This window comes from Brachionichthys hirsutus, unplaced genomic scaffold, assembly GCF_040956055.1.
Source record: "Brachionichthys hirsutus isolate HB-005 unplaced genomic scaffold, CSIRO-AGI_Bhir_v1 contig_835, whole genome shotgun sequence".
Classification (NCBI taxonomy): Eukaryota; Metazoa; Chordata; class Actinopteri; order Lophiiformes; family Brachionichthyidae; genus Brachionichthys; species Brachionichthys hirsutus.
In genome coordinates this window covers 89358-107833 of record NW_027180499.1, presented here as the reverse complement: position 1 = coordinate 107833, position 18476 = coordinate 89358, and the positions used below count along the sequence as shown (strand labels likewise).

General features: G+C 46.6%; 1 protein-coding gene across 1 annotated transcript; it reads left to right on the top strand.

Annotated features, from left to right (window-relative positions):
• Window positions 1-2757: 2757 nt before the first annotated feature.
• On the top strand, window positions 2758-16631 carry LOC137915613 (cyclin-dependent kinase 18-like). Its single transcript, XM_068758809.1, has 15 exons — window positions 2758-2875; window positions 4810-4946; window positions 5644-5775; window positions 5966-6022; window positions 6785-6899; window positions 7193-7287; window positions 7392-7454; window positions 8253-8376; window positions 9221-9341; window positions 9639-9736; window positions 9812-9917; window positions 14811-14853; window positions 14934-15024; window positions 15982-16059; window positions 16516-16631. The coding sequence occupies exons 1-15, from the start codon at window positions 2758-2760 to the stop codon at window positions 16548-16550; spliced, it is 1413 nt and encodes a 470-aa protein (XP_068614910.1). The 3' UTR covers window positions 16551-16631.
• Window positions 16632-18476: the final 1845 nt, after the last annotated feature.

Below are 18476 nucleotides of genomic sequence, written 5' to 3'. Positions count from 1 at the left end.
AACCTCAGGCCCAAGGTCATTTTTAGCCCGTATCGCCCATTGCACAGCTGCCAAAGACAGATGCGTCGTGGAAGTGCCTCTTCTATTTAGCCAACGCATGCAAACACACTGCAGTGTTTCAGTGAGGCAGGGCATGAGAACGGCAATGAGGTTTCATGCTAATGGTTTCCTCGCTTTGATTGCATTATGTCTGAAGGATGTGCCACCCTGTTCGTTTTCTCTTTTCCGCTATGCTAATCTCTGAAACCAGCTCCATGCATGGGGCGCCTTACGTTGTGCATAAAGTATAACCAGTAAATCTTTACCATGCCTCCTGACCTACATAGACCCATGACGCCCGTCTGAATGCACCCTCCATGTTCTCCATCAGCTGATCAGCTGCTACCGTTCTGATTGAGTTCACATCTTTAGCTCATTTACCTGGAGCTGACATGCGGCTTTAATTCAGAATCAAACTCACCCTTCTGTCCTCCCCTGAGGCAACAAACCAAAAGGTCAATGTTAAGTTTGAATTGTGCAAGGTGGACTCTTGCATAGCGTTTTCCTCTTCAACTATTGCAGGACAAGTTCAAGCCGAGTAAAACCAAGGCTCCGTTTACACCGTTTAGCTTGACAACCTTTTCAAAACGGTTGTCATGTCGACCGGCCTTGATGAACTCATTTGCATTGCAAAGGCATTATCGTAGCGGCATAATCAATCTGCTTAATCTAATTGGGTGGCGAGAAAACAAAATATTTTCAAATGTCTTTTTGTCTCCATACAGATGGCGTTTATCATTTTTATATAAATGAAGTAGCTTTCATATTTTCATCGTGGGCTGCATGAGTGCGTCCTGGCAGTTATAGCGCACTCAGGAAGGTTGTTGTTTTTAAAGGTTGTCATGGATATGCAAAGACTTGCTGGTAGCATTAAATTTAGAGACTTTTACTAAATAAATAAATAGAATCCCAGATCGGCTGGCCTTTTTTTTACGCTGGCAATGTTCTCCTGTACTAATGTCATGTAGTGATGCACCGTGAACTAGCCAAGTGTCCGTGACATCTTCACCACAATCGCAATGACATTTATTGAAACACAGCTGAAGTAAAACATGAGTGAAACGGTATCGGAACAGAAGGTCGTCACAACAAGGCTCGACGGCGACCTCCTCCGCAGACGGATCACAAGCAGCCAGACTGGTAAAAGGACGCGGCGCCATGATTCATCGTGTTTGCACTGTTGTCTACGCGTCTGTTTCAGAGGAACAGTCCCGGCTGTCGTGTCGATTTGTTCATTTGACCTTCTGGAGGAAGCGTGCTGGAGCTCCGTGATGCGGGAGGAGGAAATCCGTCGGCACCGGTCTTTTTAATCCGCTTCATATCCACCTGAGTGTCGTCATTTAGACATACGAAGCAGAATCATAAGAGGTCTGTGTTCATTTGCACTGCTGCTTCATTTTTTTTGCTACCTCATTTACCTCCTTCCCTCTGGGTCAAAGAGTCTCAGAAGATGACTCCCTTCTGAAATCAGAAATTCTACCTTTTCTCTGCATTGATCGGGGGGATAATCTGTTTCCATTGTTGCCTCCTGAGCAGCTTTCTGCTCTCCTCTTGGTGTTCAATTCCACACGTCTTTGATTTTTGAGATTGCCTTTGTTATTTTTCACTCTCAGGCATCGGTGCATATTTCACACCTTTTTTTTTTTTTAACTGTGTGAATATCTCCCACCTTTAGAAATCGGAGTTTGCAGTGAATTTGTTGTCTCGGCCTCAATTGTTGACGGCAGCCTCCTTCAGGAGGAGTGGGTCTCCAAAGAGAACACCGGTAGTGGAAATAGTCCGATTTTTTTAATGTCCATATAAAGGCACTGCACCTTTGGGTGGATGCTGCATATTCCTTCACTCGTGCGAGATCTAAGTTCCAGATCGGCGCTGCAGAAGCTACAGAAAGGAAACGACCGGGAGAAAAAGCTGTGTGTTATTTCTGGCCATGTCTTTGTAGACTCTGACACAACACAGGGATGTTTGCTGCCTCAGATCCGCACTTGAGGTACACAGCCGTGTTGCCGGTAGCTCATTACATCACAGCAAAAAGGTCCCACCTGGGTTTTCACGATCGCCCCACGTCCTCCCACAGGGAAAGCCCATTAGTGATCAGTCAGCCGTAGGTGTGACTGTGAGCCTGAATGACTGTTTGGCTTTCTTTGTGTCTTCCCTGCGGTGAACTGGTGACTGGCCTCGGGAGAGCGTCCAGCTTCCGAAAATAGATAGATGGAAAACATCTTGTTTGAAATCAATAGAACTGTTGCTTGGAGGACAGCTTGTACCTGCAGATTAGCATTTCCATTGAGGCTGGCTTTGATAATCTTTGTGTAATATCTGTGGAGTCTTGTCTCAATGAACCCACCGTTAGCACGCTCACATAATGCACATGTGTGTGTCAGCAAAGGAATCCCAGAGACCCAGCGACAGCAGCGCAGACACTAAAGGAAAGGAGACAAGGGTTGAAGTAATACGGAGTCGGCGAGGCCGACCGGGGTTGTGTAACCAGAGTATAATGATCGGATTCCTTCCTGCTGCTCTCTGCCTCATTATGAAATGAAATGGCGTTGGGATGAAAGGCGCATGGAGACAATGACGCAGGCTGGAACGTGTGAATCTCGGCTGTGTTTTTCACAAAAGTAACTTTTCTGAAGGTTTTGCATTCAGGAAATCATCGTTTGTGTGTGTGTGTGTGTGTGTGTGTGTGTGTCCTTGCAGAAACTGCTTCTCAACATCATGAACAAGATGAAGAATTTCAAAAGGCGTTTCTCTCTGTCTGTTCCTCGGACTGAGACCATCGAGGAGAACGAGTTCACCGAGCAGATTAACCAGCTGAACATCCGACACACCCAGGGTGAGGACCCCCCCCCCCTGCAGGACCCTGCAGAGGTTAAATGTATTGAATATATTCTCCACCCATCCATCATTTTTGTTCTGCTGCTTTTTCCGCTTTGCGAGTTGTGGAATTTGCGAAAACTAAAGATACTTCTTGTCTTTAATTTTCTTCCTTTGTCCCTGAGCAGCTCGCTTCTATTAATAGAGCACAAGAAACGCCAATCTTCTTTAATAACGAACACAAAAGCTTGCCCTCCCAGATTATCTGGGGCTTTTCCGGTTCTGGCTGGCACCACCGCGAGCAACTGAGCCACAGCGGCTCAGCGGGCTTCAAAGGGAAATAAGGGTTATGGAGGGGTAGGGGGGCAAGTAGGGGTAAATAATGCAAAGGAAATTAATGCATTCAGAATTTGGCTTGTCAGCGTCTCTGCTTCAGGAGATTCTATAGTTTTACTTTGACGAATAAATCAGTGTGTCCGCTTTCAGGTTGCGGAGCTGCCGCCTGGTTAATACGTTGCTCCTGCACCTTGATGTGAATGCACATTCGCTCGATAGTGGAGAAATAAAGCTTACTATTAATATGCAAAACAGTGGATCGTGTGGGATGCTGAAGCAATCCGCCGGGCCTTGCGAACGAGAATTGCAATTTAAGCGTAAAGATGCACTGCATCCGAATCAGACCTGCTTCCACATGTGACTGATCACATTCTAAACCGTGTTAACACAGGAGAGGGAGACAGAGGGTTTACCTCACACCAGCGTGCGATGCTTTCACTGCCTCGTTCGTTTCTATTTTCCTCTCTCATCAGCCAAGTGGAATAATAATGCCAGGCTCCCACAGAGGAATCTGAAGTCAGCATCCATCCTTGTCTGACATCCGACACATTGTGTGTGTGTGTGTGTGTGTGTGGTCATAACAGCGTTGCATCTATTGACCGTAATTAGCATCGAGAGATCAAAAGGGTGCCGTAGCTGCGGTAAATGCTTGTTTTATGGGATGGGTGCGTGCATTTTGAGTTTCGTAAGGAAAATGTATTACCGTACTTCCTCATCGGCGCATAGATCTGATCCGATTCCCTTGCTATCCGTCGTCCCCATGGAAACAGGGAGTTAAAGCACCGTATGCTTCAAGTCGGGAGGGTATGATTGTTATACACACCCCTGGAGGGTGTCAGTCAAACACACTTTTGCATATCCACTTTACACACACACACACACGCCAGTGAAACGGGCAACACTTTAAACATCAAACCTGCAGCTGAAACGACAGGAGGCGTTCAAACATCAAGCACATGTCCCGTTCAATGATGCACGCTAAGGATCTAAGTGTTTTCTCCATACCTCACTTGCCACCTGTAGGTCTTTATTTAACCCGTTTCAAGTACGGAATACAGAAAAGAACCTTCAACCCTTATCGGATCAGCGAGCAACTTTTTAAAATGTTTTGCACGGCCTTCGCTCAGATGTGCAGCTTTGAAGGTCGGTGATTAGCACTAACCACAAAGGGGGCTCACTCCCTCCAATGTTTAAGGATCCGATCCAATGTAGTTTTCTGATTAAACAAAGTGTGTCTGCAGCAGCTGTGAGAATAATTTGACAGAATACACACACAACATTGGAGCATGGTTGCCAAGGTTCCACCACAAATTTGGTTTTAGCTGCAAGTGTGTCGTTTAATTATTTGTCATCTCCCAGCAGCAGATTGTCCCTTTTTTTGCAAACACTCCGGACCATCTGGGATCAGAGTTGGATCCAGATCAGACTCCGATGGTTGGTAAATCCTACGACGATGTCGTTGTGTAATTATTCTCAATGTAAACATGCCAACCGGAAGCGATGAGGTCAGAAACTACACGCCAAATGTTGTTAGAGCTCTTGCTAACTAAGTGCAGCTGCACAGGGTTTGATGATCGATGATTTGGATTGGTTCTGATTGTGTCTTTCCTCCGCCAGGCTTGACCCCAGACCGGCTGGGTCCGCCTTCTCACGACGCCAGCCCGGTGAGCCCTGAACCGACAACACCGGGGGCTGAGTCTCCATCCCACCTCCACTATCACAGCAAGGCTCAGCACAGAAGGTTCTCCATGGAGGCAAGTAGCAGAGGCTCAGCGAGCAGCGGGTTGAGCCGGAGTCGGGTTCAGAGAGATTGAATGTATAGGACAGGGCGGTGGTCCGTGAGGTATTTGTTACCCAGCAGCACAGAGAGAATGCATTTATATCATTTCCATTGTTTGATTATTAGAGTCTGACAGGTGTTTTATTTTGAAAAATGACCACATTTTCTCAGGCGTAAAATTCACCTGTGAATCGTCTTGATCACGTGATTAGTTACAAAAAAAAAAGATCAACCCGTAAACTAGCAAAAAGGCCACCTGAGGAGTAAGAAGAGGAGCCGGCGGCCTCCAAGAATAAGAAATCTTCTTCTAACAGACAATACCAGGGAGCCATCCTAGGGTTTATCTGCAGGTGACTCATGCATCAAGTCCGCTCTGCATAATATGTGGTGACAAGCAGGCAAACAGGGAAATAAAACCTTCAAAACTGCTTCGACACACAGAGAACCCTGAATTAAAAAATAAGAACTTGGAATTGTTTTTAAATGCTAGCTGTTAGCTGATTTCTACGATTCAGATTCAAATGCTTTGCAAAAGGTTAATGAAAGTTTTGTGACTAAAATGAATCTTTTATTTAGAAATTATAATCCATTGATTTGTACGAGCGTCTAAAGTCCATGTATTCTGCATCCACAACAGACAAATAATCAGGAGCGCTTGTTTTTTGCTGCAGGATGTCAGCAAGCGCATGTCGCTGCCCGTGGACATCCGCCTGCCTCCAGAGTTTCTCAAGAAATTACAGCTGGAGAGTGAAAACTCGCAGCTCTGCCAACCGGTCAGCCGCATGTCTCGCCGCGCTTCGCTGGTCAGTCCTCTTCTGTCTTCTACGTTAGAACCTCCATGGGAGGGACTTATAGCAGGGTCTCCTCTGAGTAAAGTCAAGAGCATCATCATTGTTTATTTATTAGAGTTTGTGAACGCTGGAATGAGTTGATGCATCACAGTTCATGGTGGTTCTCTTCATCAGCCTTTTTTTCCCCCCTTCTCGCCTCTAGTCTGACATTGGATTCGGGAAACTGGAGACTTATGTGAAGCTCGGAAAACTGGGTGAGGTATGTCAAAAACGATTACTCGCTTTGACAGCTGATGCTGGCGTGACGGCCGCAGCCGCCGAGCAGGGGCTCGAAGGAGCGCAGGATGGCATCATAAAAAACGCGAAGCCCCTGTCCGGTGGATGATGATCGATACACTGATGCTTCATTTTGTTTTTCTGGTTAACTGAGAGTAAACTGTGGATAGGACACAGAGAGCTTTGTTGATTGGGCTCTGTGAACTCAACAAGTGTGCATTCACACTGCAGATGAGCAGGGATGGGCTTTAGAACCTTTATCTGAGACCAGTTATCGGCTCAAGCTGCGCCGAATGATTGGTGACTGAATGCATTCGTCTCGGTCACAAGGCCCGACAGCAGATCTAGAGCTCGCTGAAAGGATGCTTCTGTTGTCGGATCCCTTTTCTGCGTCTGTTTTCTCCATCGGAAAAATATTTGCCGTGCCTTCTGCCGGCAGCAACGCACCCATGCAACCACACAATGGCGTCTGCGTTGCACTGCTTGCATATGAGGGATGATGACGAGTGAGGAAGATGAGCTACGATGCTAACGAGACAAATTAGTAATCGAATCGCAAATAAATAATCCCATTACGTTGCTGTAACTTTTAGAAGCTGCTCGGGGATGATGGTGGCGGCTCTGTCCTCGTCCGGTTCGATTTATGTTGATGGTCTGCAGAGGGTGACGATGAGGAAGAGGAGGACTCATCGTTCGTGCCAGACTCAGAACATCCGGTGACAGCAGTGCGCGTTTGTGTTCGCAGGGGACGTACGCCACGGTGTTCAAAGGGCGAAGCAAACTGACGGAGAACCTGGTGGCGCTAAAGGAGATCCGGCTGGAGCACGAGGAGGGGGCGCCCTGCACCGCCATCAGAGAGGGTGAGAACACGCCACACTCAATAACACTTCTTGCATCCAATTCGCCGGTTGGCTATGCAGAATGGAATCAGCTAAACCCAGCTGATGTCCGTAAATCCACTGAGATTGACGTCTGTGGACTGATGACTCGCCATTTGCTTGGAAATCGATTCCTGTCCCGGTTTCATCGACACAGACAAAGTCTCTTTTACGCTCTTTTATAGGTTCACGTTCGTCTGATTGGTCTGTTTCGTGGTATTTCCTCCTGCACGGCCCGACTCTCATCCATCTTTCTCCTCCTTCCGTCCACACAGTGTCCCTGCTGAAGAACCTGAAGCACGCCAACATCGTCACGCTGCACGACATCATCCACACCGAACTCTGCCTCACTCTGGTGTTTGAATATCTCGTGAGTTGACACTTCAGTCTGTTCGGAAAGATGCGTGACGTCCGCGACGCTCCGGGAACGTGGATAGGTCTCAGTGTTAACGCTGTGGCTGTTGTGTCTTCCAGGACAGCGACCTTAAACAGTACTTAGACAACTGCGGGAATCTGATGAGTATGCATAATGTCAAGGTGAGACGCCGGCGTGGAGATGACTCAGCGGGATCGAATGGCACTGCTGACGGAACACCTGAGAGAGGAGATGGACTTTGCATCGATACAAATGCATATGCTGGATTTCATTTCAATTTAGAGCCATAATTTATTTAATATGGGCTTTTTTTTTCTTTTTTTTTTACTCTGGAGCCCCTTAGAGAAATTCCCAAGAACTTCCCAATGAGATCAATAAAGTTCCATTCATCTATCAAGCAGCACACAACGCCTCCAGCATTTGTAGCTGCTTGGTCATTCAGATCTCATTTTGCATGCCCGTCATGCCGGCCTGGACGTGAAACAAAGATGTGGATTCACATTCTCTAAATAGAAAAGTTCTTTGGAAATGGTGGCACAAATCAGAGAATGAGCCAATTGTCTTCGCTTGCGCCGATCACACACCACCATTATATTAGAGGCAGACAAACAAACACTTTTTTGTTTCATCTGTTTCATCTTGTTCTGAAAGCGAGGAGGTGGGAGCAGAAGATTTCTTGGGTATATCCAAAGTCCACGAAGGTTGTTGTAAATTTCTGCGTGTTTTCTTAAAATTGTTTTTTTTGAAAGTCATCTCTGTGAAATACGAGTTAAAGCATGATCGTAAATAATGTTACTCACATATCAAGTATTACAACGAAAAAGCAATATATAGCAATGTAACTGTAACAATTGGATCTGCTGTCGAGACATTTGGAACGGTTGGGATGACCGAAGTTCCGACTGAGTTCCTTTCACAGTCCCAAGCCTCTGAAGAGACGTATGTCTTTGCTCCTGCAGATCTTCATGTTCCAGCTGCTGCGTGGTCTGTCCTACTGCCACAAGAGGAAAATCCTCCACAGGGACCTGAAGCCGCAGAACCTGCTCATCAACGACAGGGGCGAGCTCAAACTGGCCGACTTTGGTAGGAAGACCGGCGCAGCTCGCCCAGAGCCGACATATGGAGCATCAGCCAATGCTAATGAAGTCGTCAGGGTGCAAACGCTTTCGTTTCCTGTCACGATTGCTGTCCAATTATATTTTACTGCCACTCAGAGATGCGCTGTCCTGATGACTTTAGCACCCTTACTTCCTGTATCCTAGCAACTGTGTCCGTCTGTGAGTTTTGTGCTGGAAGTGGGCAGATCAGCCAGTATTTCCTCAGTATTTCCCATCAGCTTGAACTAAAACAGCATGTGAGCTGATGGAGGTGCCATTCCGCTGCACTGACTGGGTCTTATTGGTTCATTCGGTACCTGTTTAGACACAAAGCGCTTCCTTATCTTTCCTGATTCAAACTTCTCCTTCATTTTAAATTGGTGCTGAGGGCCTCTCCTGCTGCTGCCGCTGATCTGACGCTCTCTGCCGCCCTCTGCTGCACAAATATATGATGCACAATTTCAGAATAAGACACGCGACTACGACTACTGTACATCCGGCTTGTCCCCTGAGGGGTCGCCACAGCAAATCAACCTTCTCCACTCCACCCTGTCCTTTGCATCGTCCTCCCTCACTACGTCCATGTATCTTCTCCTGGGTCAACCTCTAGTCCTGTTCCCTGGCAGTTCCATCCTCAGCATCCTTCTACCGATATAGTCCCTGTCTCTCCTCTGGAAATGTCCAAACCATTGAAGTCTGTCCTCTCTGACGTTATCTCCAAAATGTCTGACCTTCACTGTCAAAGTCATTGACACAAATCTGGTTTGCTGAAGCGGTTTTGTTGTTGTTGTTCTGCATTGTTAAACCAGGAGCTTTCTTTTGTCGTCCAGGTCTGGCAAGGGCCAAGTCTGTCCCCACCAAGACCTACTCCAATGAGGTGGTGACTCTGTGGTATCGGCCCCCTGACGTCCTGCTGGGATCTACGGAATACTCCACACCCATCGATATGTGGTGGGTACTACAGTATTGATAACGTTCCCTTCCCCATGCAGGTCCCTAATGTTTGATGATGATGATGAATATATTTATTAGATAGAATGTTAGGGTTTTTAACTGGACCGTAGACGAAAATGACATTTCAGGTTTGGATAAACGATTGACGCTTCTTGGTAGCCTGGTAGGAGGCTTGAGTTTAGATTGCTGATATCCAATCGGATGCTGTGAAAGCCTGCACAGCTCTGGCCAGCCACCTCCTTAACAAGACAATCGACTTACCTGAGCTATTTTGTGTCCCCTCTGGGCCTCCAGGGGCGTGGGCTGCATCCACTATGAAATGGCGACAGGGCGTCCCTTGTTTCCTGGTGCAACGGTGAAGGAGGAGCTACACCTAATCTTTAGGCTCATGGGTATGAAAGCAGCGCATTATCGACACGGCTGAAATGAGGCGATGTTTCCTCGTACGCTTCTGCCTTTGTCTGCAGGGACTCCAACAGAAGAGACCTGGCCTGGGATAAGCAGCAACGAGGAGTTCAGGTCGTACCTCTTTCCCCAATACAAACCTCAAGCTCTCATCAACCACGTGCCGAGGTAACCCCAACTTCCTGTACTTCGGCCGCTGTCGTGCTTTTGAGCTAATTGCTAATCTGTTCCTGTACTTTCGGCTTGTCTCCTAATAAGCTCGTCTCCTAATTAACTAATCGCTATTGTCAGCATGTGAACATGCGCTCTGTGTCGATGCGAACGCACTGATGCTCAGCAGTGTAGGGAATTTCCGTATTTAGATGGGATTCCACAACGTAATTACATGCCGACACCACTAGGAACGCACCACATTTAGTTTGTTATTGTAATGACTGATTTCAATTGAACGCATCACAACAGTGATGTCACACAACACAGATAAACATGGGCTTAGATTGGCTGGGGCACAACCCACCTTGAGGGGGACGGACTCATGGACATAGAAAGACACGGACGCGGAGAGCGGCCCTTTTGTAGCGTTTGCCATCCTGCAGCAGTTCTTGCGTGTGGCAATCACCAAGTGGTTCTAACTTAATATTTACGGAGAAAAGAAGGACAGCACAACTCCACTGTATCTCATCTGGGAAACGAAACTCAGACGATTTTATTTACTACTGCGCATGCTCAGGATAACTCAGGTACACGCAGCATGACATCACTCAATATGCTAATTAACATGAATTTGCTACATGCTATTAAATATGCTCAACACTCCCACTCAAATACATGTGTATAGCTCTCTATAGCAGCAAACAAAAAACAAAACATAACTCCAAAATGAACATTTTGGCATACTGACAGTGTTCTACAAAACTTCAAAACCTTTACATCTGCCAGTTCACTTCATTCTCCAAACAAATACCCTTTGAACTTCTCAAACGTAGCCTTTGTCACCGGCTTAGTGAAAACATCAGCAACCATGTTTGCAGTAGGGCAGTACTCGATAGATATTTTCCCTTCTGTGTTTAAGTGGACCCATATCTGTCATCTTAAACCTTCTCTTCAACATGTCTTTCACATCACTGAGTAAGGTGTTGTTACTCGCCGCGATGATTAAGTCATCCACCCACACTAACAGAATTACTTTCTCGTCCTCAGATTTTCTGTTATAGACACAATGATCAGCATCATTTTGTACAAAACCATTCTCTGTAAGGTGATCATGCAGTAACATGTTCCAGTTACGCCCAGACTGTTTTAAGCCATATAGTGACTTGTTGAGTTTACACACTAAGTGTTCTCCTGTTTTTGATGTTACCTCAAAACCTTCAGGTTGCTCCATATATACCTCACAGTCCATTGGAGCATGGAGGTAAGCAGTCTTTACATCCATTTGATGCAAGGTGAGGTCTTCCTGTACAGCGACCTGCATCAGCGCTCGGACGGAGGTCATGTTGGCTGTCGGTGAAAAAGTTTCAACATAGTCAATCCCTTCCACTTGACCGTATCCCTTTGCGACATATCTGGCTTTAAAAGTCTCAGATCCTTCAGGGCTCTCTTTCACTGCATATACCCAGCGACCTCCCACTGCTCGTTTGCCTCTTGGCAGTGGGGTCAGAGTGAAAGTGTCATTCTCTGCTAAAGAGTTCATCTCCTCTTTCATCGCATCAGCCCACATTTTTGACTTCTTAGAGTCCATTGCCTCTTTAAATGTTTTAGGCATATCGTAAATCACCCTGTAGAAATAATCTACATTTTCACATTCGTCATCATTACACTCAGCTTTACACTGATACTCCTTTAAATATTCTGGAGCCTTTCTCTGCCTTTTAGGATACCTCCTTTCTCCCTGAGTACTATCTGTCTGGGTCGGACCTGCCTCAGCAGTCACCTCAACACGAGACTCTGTACTCTCTTTAGGCTGACCCTGGTTGGCGACCTCTTGTGGTGTATTACCATAACGCTCCAGGTCGTCCCCCATGTCACAGTCTGTCTGAGTGTGGCTATCTGCGCTACTTTTAGTGATGAATTTTACCAGCCTATGTTTTAGGACTTTTCCTGTCTCAGGATAATACACATTATATGCTGGACTGTATTTATCATAGCCAATAAAAATTCCCTTATCACACCTGGAATCCAGCTTCCTTTTATCCTGCTTGTATGTGTAGCACTCAGAGCCAAATATTTTCATGTTGGACAGGTTAGGTGTTTTTCCTGTGAAAACACGGTAAGGTGTTTGCTCCAGCCGCTTGCTGTAGCACCTGTTCCGGATTTGAGCTGCTGTCTGTACAGCATATGTCCAGAGCTGCTTTGGGAGGCTGCTCTCCAATAGCATACATCGTGACATCTCAAATAAGGTTCTCCAGCCTCTTTCAGCAGTTCCATTCTGATGAGGTGAGTAGGGCGCACTCGTCTCGTGCCTTATCCCGTTCCTCCTCAGTAAAGACTGGAACTCCTGCCCGGTGAATTCTGTACCGTTATCAGACCTTATGCACTTTATCTTTCCGTGTGGAGCTACATCTGCTATGAATTTTTCTGTAGCTTTTGCCGTGTCACTCTTTGCTTTAATAAAGTATGGAAAAATCATCCCACTGTAATCATCAGTAAATGATATTGCATATCTGTACCCATCTTTATCTGCTGGTTCTATAGGGCCGCATAAGTCTGTGTGTACTAGCTCTAGTACTATCGTAGCTTTAGCGTCTGCCTCTCTGTTTCTACTCTGTGTGAACTTGCCCTGTGTGCATATTTCACAGCTTTGGTTGTTCTTGTCATGTTTCCCTTTTATTGACATCCCTTCAACAACCTTTTCTAATTTTGCCACATCATCAAAATTGCAATGACCAAGTATTTTATGCCACGTCTGAATATCATGACAACCACACGCTTCATCAACATTTTCAACCTCTACTGTGCTAAGGTAATACAGCCTACCATACACATCCACCTTGAATTTGGTGCCATCTTTGTGGACCAGCCAGTCATCGCCGTCCTTGAAGCGAACCTCTGCTCCGTTGGCTGTTGCTGCTTTGACAGAAAATATGTTTTGCGGGAACGATGGGATGTAGAGCGCTTGCTTAAGCCTCGTTGTCACGCGTCGTCCCTCGCTGTCCAGCAAGCAGACTTCAGCGTCTCCCCTCATCTTTGCCATTCCGCTCACCTTTGATCCGTCAGCAAGCTCGATCATGTGGTCCTCGGGTTTGAAGCTCTTGTCCACCGTTTTGAACTTCGTGGCGTCGTTGATCATGTGTGTTGTGGCGCCGCAGTCGACCATGAGACCCTTTTTGTCTCCTCTTTGAGTGGGACAGTCACTCATCCTGAAGAAACAGAAAGAAGCAGGCTCTGCCTCCATTTCTCCATCCGCTTTCTTCACCTGGTCCCGTCCTCGTCCTCGACCGCGCCCCCTTCCTCGCTGTGGCGTGTCCCATTTCCGTTCCTCTCTCCTCGCCTGGTATTCATCAGGACATAATCTGGCCATGTGTCCCCTTTTACCGCATGCGTAACACTCGACATCAGCGAGGTCTGTTTTCTTTCCTCTTCCTCTTCCTCGTGGCCTTGCTGCCCCGCTAGTCTTCATCACATTGTCTCCTTCAACATTCACGTCACTCTTCCCATATTTCTCGGTGCTCTCATAACTTCGCAGTTTCGTTTTAAACTCGCCGAACGTTACAGCGTCATTGGTCTGGGTGATGTGCACGACGAACGGCTTGTATGCGTCGGGCAGCCCCTTAACGACCATGGCTATCTGCAGCCCGTCGCTAATGTGCTCGTCTGCTCTTCTCAATGACGTGAATATCGTCTCTGCTCTGATGATGTAGTCAGTGACAGTTTCGTTGCTAGCTTTATGGAGCGAGGAAAGTTCACAGTATAAACTCACGACGCGGGGTTTGTCCTTTCCCGCGTAATGCTCGCGGAGGATCTCCAGCGCTTTTCTCCCGTCGCGCTTCGCGTCCCTCATTATCAGCGACAGGCTCTTGTTGTCCAGGCATTGCACCAGCTCCGCATATGCCTCTCCGTTCTTCGCCGCGTCTTCCTCAAGAGCCGCTTCGTCTTCCTCACTTATCTCCGGGTCTTCCGAGATAACTCCTCTGAGGCCGCGTAACTCCATGTGCGCCAAGAACCGCGTTTCCCAGAGCTCGTAACTTTTCTCGTCGCCGTCGAATAAAAGTCTGAACCATCTCTGGCTTGCATTACTGGGCCCATAACCTGTAGCGTTTGCCATCCTGCAGCAGTTCTTGCGTGTGGCAATCACCAAGTGGTTCTAACTTAATATTTACGGAGAAAAGAAGGACAGCACAACTCCACTGTATCTCATCTGGGAAACGAAACTCAGACGATTTTATTTACTACTGCGCATGCTCAGGATAACTCAGGTACACGCAGCATGACATCACTCAATATGCTAATTAACATGAATTTGCTACATGCTATTAAATATGCTCAACACCTTTGTTCGGACCTGAGACAGACACATGGAGCAGGATCGAACCTCAGCGCTGATATCCGAACTAATTGTACTGATCTGTTAATTATATAAATGTCTTAATCTTAACCCGCATTCTCCTCATTGAATACGCACCCACTACGGAGAACAAGAACCGGAAGAGGGTTTGGTAAAACCCTACAGCAGGAACGATGTTGACCATTCTATGTTCCAAGCTTTTATGGTTCAGTGATACAAAGATTCCCACTCTTCCTCCCGCTCCCCGCCCCCACCATTCTATTAAAGAACCGGTCGATACCGGTTGCTGAACAAACATTTTAACATCGCAGCAGGAAGCCCGCCGGTTGTGTAACGATTGGCCCTGCCATTGGCCCTGCGGCGCTGTCGCTGTTACTGTGGCACTTAATGGAACTCAGCCATGTTTGCTGTTATTCAGTGAAGCTGTGGTTGTCGCTATGCAACCAGTCCTTTGTATTTTTTCCTTGACTTTTAGTCTAACCATAAATAGTTCAGCCCTCTCGGCATTTACCTTCATCTCAGGTTTGTTGTTCTATCTTTACCCCCCCCCCCCCCAGGTTAGATACAGAGGGGATTGACCTGCTCTCTGCTCTGCTGCTGGTATGTCACAAAAGCACAATGGCCTCCATCGATCGGACGTCAGCTATTCCTGACCATCTGCGTTTGCGTTCTGATTGCAGTACGACACCAGGAGCAGGATCTCCGCCGAGGCGTCTCTGCGACACCCCTACTTCTCAAGTCTTGGAGATCACATTCACAATTTGGCAGACAGTAAGACACACATTTACACTGTGAACACCTTTACAGTGGGCGGCTCGGTGGCGCAGTGGTAAGCACTGTTGCCTCACGGCAAGACGGTCGCAGGTTCGTCTCCGGCTTGTGGCCATTCTGTGAGGAGTTTGCATGTTCTCCCCGTGCCTGCGTGGGTTCTCTCCGGGTTCTCCGGCTTCCTCCCACCACCAAAGACATGCGGCTTAGGCTGATTGGTGACGCTAAATTGTCCGTAGGTGTGAGTGTGCGTGTGGCTGGTTGTATGTCTCTGTGTTGCCCTGCGATGAACTGGCGGCTTGTCCGGGGTGTCCCCCGCCTCTCGCCCATTGACTGCTGGGATTGGCTCCAGCTTGGCCCGCGACCCGACAGCGGATTAAGCGGTTAGAAATGATGAACACCTTTACAGTGACCTTTGACCTCGGATACGACCAAACGTATCCGAGGTCAGCAACTCTGTGGTGTGTTGATTTGTTTTTTCTACCAATGTGGCTCCTTTTTACATCTTATTTACATTTGTGTTCGATTCCCATCATTAGCATTTAGCCTGTTCATGACACAACTTCTTTGTTTCAGCCCGCTACGGGCGAGAGGCGGGGCACACGCCAGCCCATCTTTTGTTATCTCATCTCTGTTATTTTTTAAATACAAACCTCCTGAAAGCGGTCAGAGGACAGCACAGTTTTAATTGTAAAAGAGCTTGTTAGCTTAGCGAGCAAGCAAGCAAGCCGTCTCTAGATATGAACTATTTCTTGGTGTTAGCTGCTGCTCCAGTGGAGCACAATGACGCAAGCACCTTTTATTGTCAGCGAGAACATTTCTGATCTGATTTATGTGCTAATATCGGCCTAGCTGTACTGTAAGAGGTGTTTTAAATACACAATGCATTAAAGGATCGATCAACACCGAGATAGTTTTTTTCCTGTACTTCTAAGTGGTCCTTTCTCCCGCTTGTTTCAGCTGCGTCGGTGTTTTCCCTCAGAGAGCTGCAGCTGCAGAAGGATCCGGGTCACCGCAGCTCAGTGTTCCAGCCTTTAGGTTGGTTCTGTGGAAGTTGGCTCGGGAACATTTGCATGATAAGAGATGCTGTTGAAAAATGCTTTATCTTGTTTGCTAAAGTTTAGCGGGTTCTTTCACGGCACATCCTGTTCCTGACCACAACATCTGAGATGCTGTCTGAAAATGTTCTTTCCTAATTAGCAATGTTTTGCAAGGCAATGCTCTTTTTATTTTTTATTTTCCTCTGACACAAATACCACAAAGCCAATTCTCAACGGAAGTGAAAACAGAATTCAAGATATTACTGATATTTATATCCTCTAATTAGCTCTTCAAGTACTTTATGACTCTAAATGTATGCTAACATTTAGCATCCTATTTGAAAACCTGGGGAAAATTCTCTCCAACTTCTCTGAAAATAAATTTGATTGTCTGTTTCTTTTGGTGAATAATCTGAGTTTCTAAATAAGGGTTCAATCTTTTGCGTCTCTGCAGCTCGAGGAAAGAACAGAAGACAAAGCATCTTCTAGAGGTCCCAGAGGACAGACAGAGACACGCAGAAAAGACCTTTCACGTTCACAAAGACTTTTCAGACCACAAGAAAAAGGCCAACGCAGCTCAGTACATTCACAGGCATGCGAGAACTGGCGTGCTCATGCCTGCATGCACACACAAACGCATGCGCTCTCTCTCAAATCCGTGGAAAGTGATCGTGGAAAGATGCAGAGTTTCTGGAAGTGAACTTGTGTTGCACTTAAAATGACTGTCATGTGCTTTTACATACAAACAGCACCTAATTGCACACATTTGCACAATCGTCAAGACGCTGCTATCGCCTAGCTGCACACACAAGAGGTTTGAGAGTAGATTTATCCTGCTGACGCATTTATTCCAACCCAAGAAACACCTGGAACAGCGATACGCATATTCTCTAGCTTGTATATTAGCCATTTGCAGCACATCCAGGTATTTGGATGCATTAGATAGCTACCACATCTGGAACCGCCACACAGCTAAAGGTGTGCAGGTGCGAGTCGCGGTCGGCGTGGCATCGTCCATTGAGGTGATCTTGCATATCGATTCAGTAAAATGTTTGCCCCACATAGGTTTCCGTGACATCCCACAACTCGCAGCGGTCTCAGGGCTGCAAATCAGATTTTGGAAATAGTTCTTAAATTCCCGAAATGGAAAAACCAAAATAAACTAAAAACGATGGTAATTTGTTTTTTTGTTTTTCAGATTTTATTATTTACAGTCGAAATTGTGATTCAAAGTATCCACAGAATTGTCAGTAATACAATTCTGCTTTATGTTACAGTCTCAAAGTTGTGCTCGTGTACGTTACCGCTGCTCACGTGAAACCAACCAACATGAACACCGAGTTCTTCGTGAAAACGATCTTCCGTCGCTGGATGGCCTGCCTCGCCGCAGAGCCCTTGTTTCTTGAGTGTGTGTGTGTGTGTGTGTGAGGGGGGGGTAAAACTCCAGCTTTTGAAGTTGCCTTAGAAAAACCGTGCATGATATAATGGCCTGTAAAGAATCTATATTCGATCTTGTGTTGCCGATGTGTTAGGAGGTATTTGCTTTGTCTGTGTAAATAACTTATTATTATGGGGTCAGATGTATTTCTTAGTGTCCTATTTGCACAAACCAGAAGTGTCCTGTAAGGCCGGCTTCCTTCCCTTTGTGTCTCAAATTACATGATCCTTATTTCCTGTATAAACCCTATGAACCAGTAAACTGGGAAAGTATTATCTCTAAATGCTTTCCGGTAGCATATCCCTGTCGTAGGACTCACCCCTCACCCTTATACTTCGTATTGCATCCTTCAACGGGGGGCGGCATTTGACTGTCGGACCGCTGTAAGCAGCGTAAATCAAGTACAGACTGAGCAATAAAAACTATATCTAGGATGACGAGAAGTCAAAGGATTGGGACTTAGAAAACCGGGTATCAGTGATGAAAACTTTATTTAAAAAAAGTCCTTGAGTTTTGCTCGAAAAAAGTTTATGTGATCTGATAAATCCAGATTAACCTTGTTCCAGAGTGATGGATATCAGGGTAAGAAGAGCCATGAAGTCAGGCACCTGCCATGAACTGGTGCCAGCCTTGACACATCAAGAAAACCTCTGGGTGTGTTCAAATCCCGTGAGTCTAACACGGACCCTTGGAGCCCTCCAGCTCCAGACCGATGTGAAGAATCACAGGTCTTAATGGGCTCCATTTAAACCGACGGGCCACTTAAAGTTTTTCTGACTCAAAAAGTGCAAGAACCCGATTGAAAAAATATGTCGCGACCATCCAACCGCCCGGTCCCGCCACCAGATAGAAACGGCAGCAACGTGGAGAGGAAACCAGTGCAAGCATATTGGGATGTCAGAGGGCTGCACCTCTGAGGTCCAACCACCCCACCTCCAACACCCCTCCCTTTGTGGCAGAAGTAGTCCTGTGTATTA

Bases quoted from the DNA above. Each gene is read 5' to 3' on its own strand.
- LOC137915613 (XM_068758809.1), top strand. From the start codon at position 2,758: ATGAACAAGATGAAGAATTTCAAAAGGCGTTTCTCTCTGTCTGTTCCT. The intron at 7,288-7,391 runs GTGAGTTGACAC...TGTGTCTTCCAG, and splicing joins CTCTGGTGTTTGAATATCTC to GACAGCGACCTTAAACAGTA. The intron at 7,455-8,252 runs GTGAGACGCCGG...TTGCTCCTGCAG, and splicing joins TGAGTATGCATAATGTCAAG to ATCTTCATGTTCCAGCTGCT.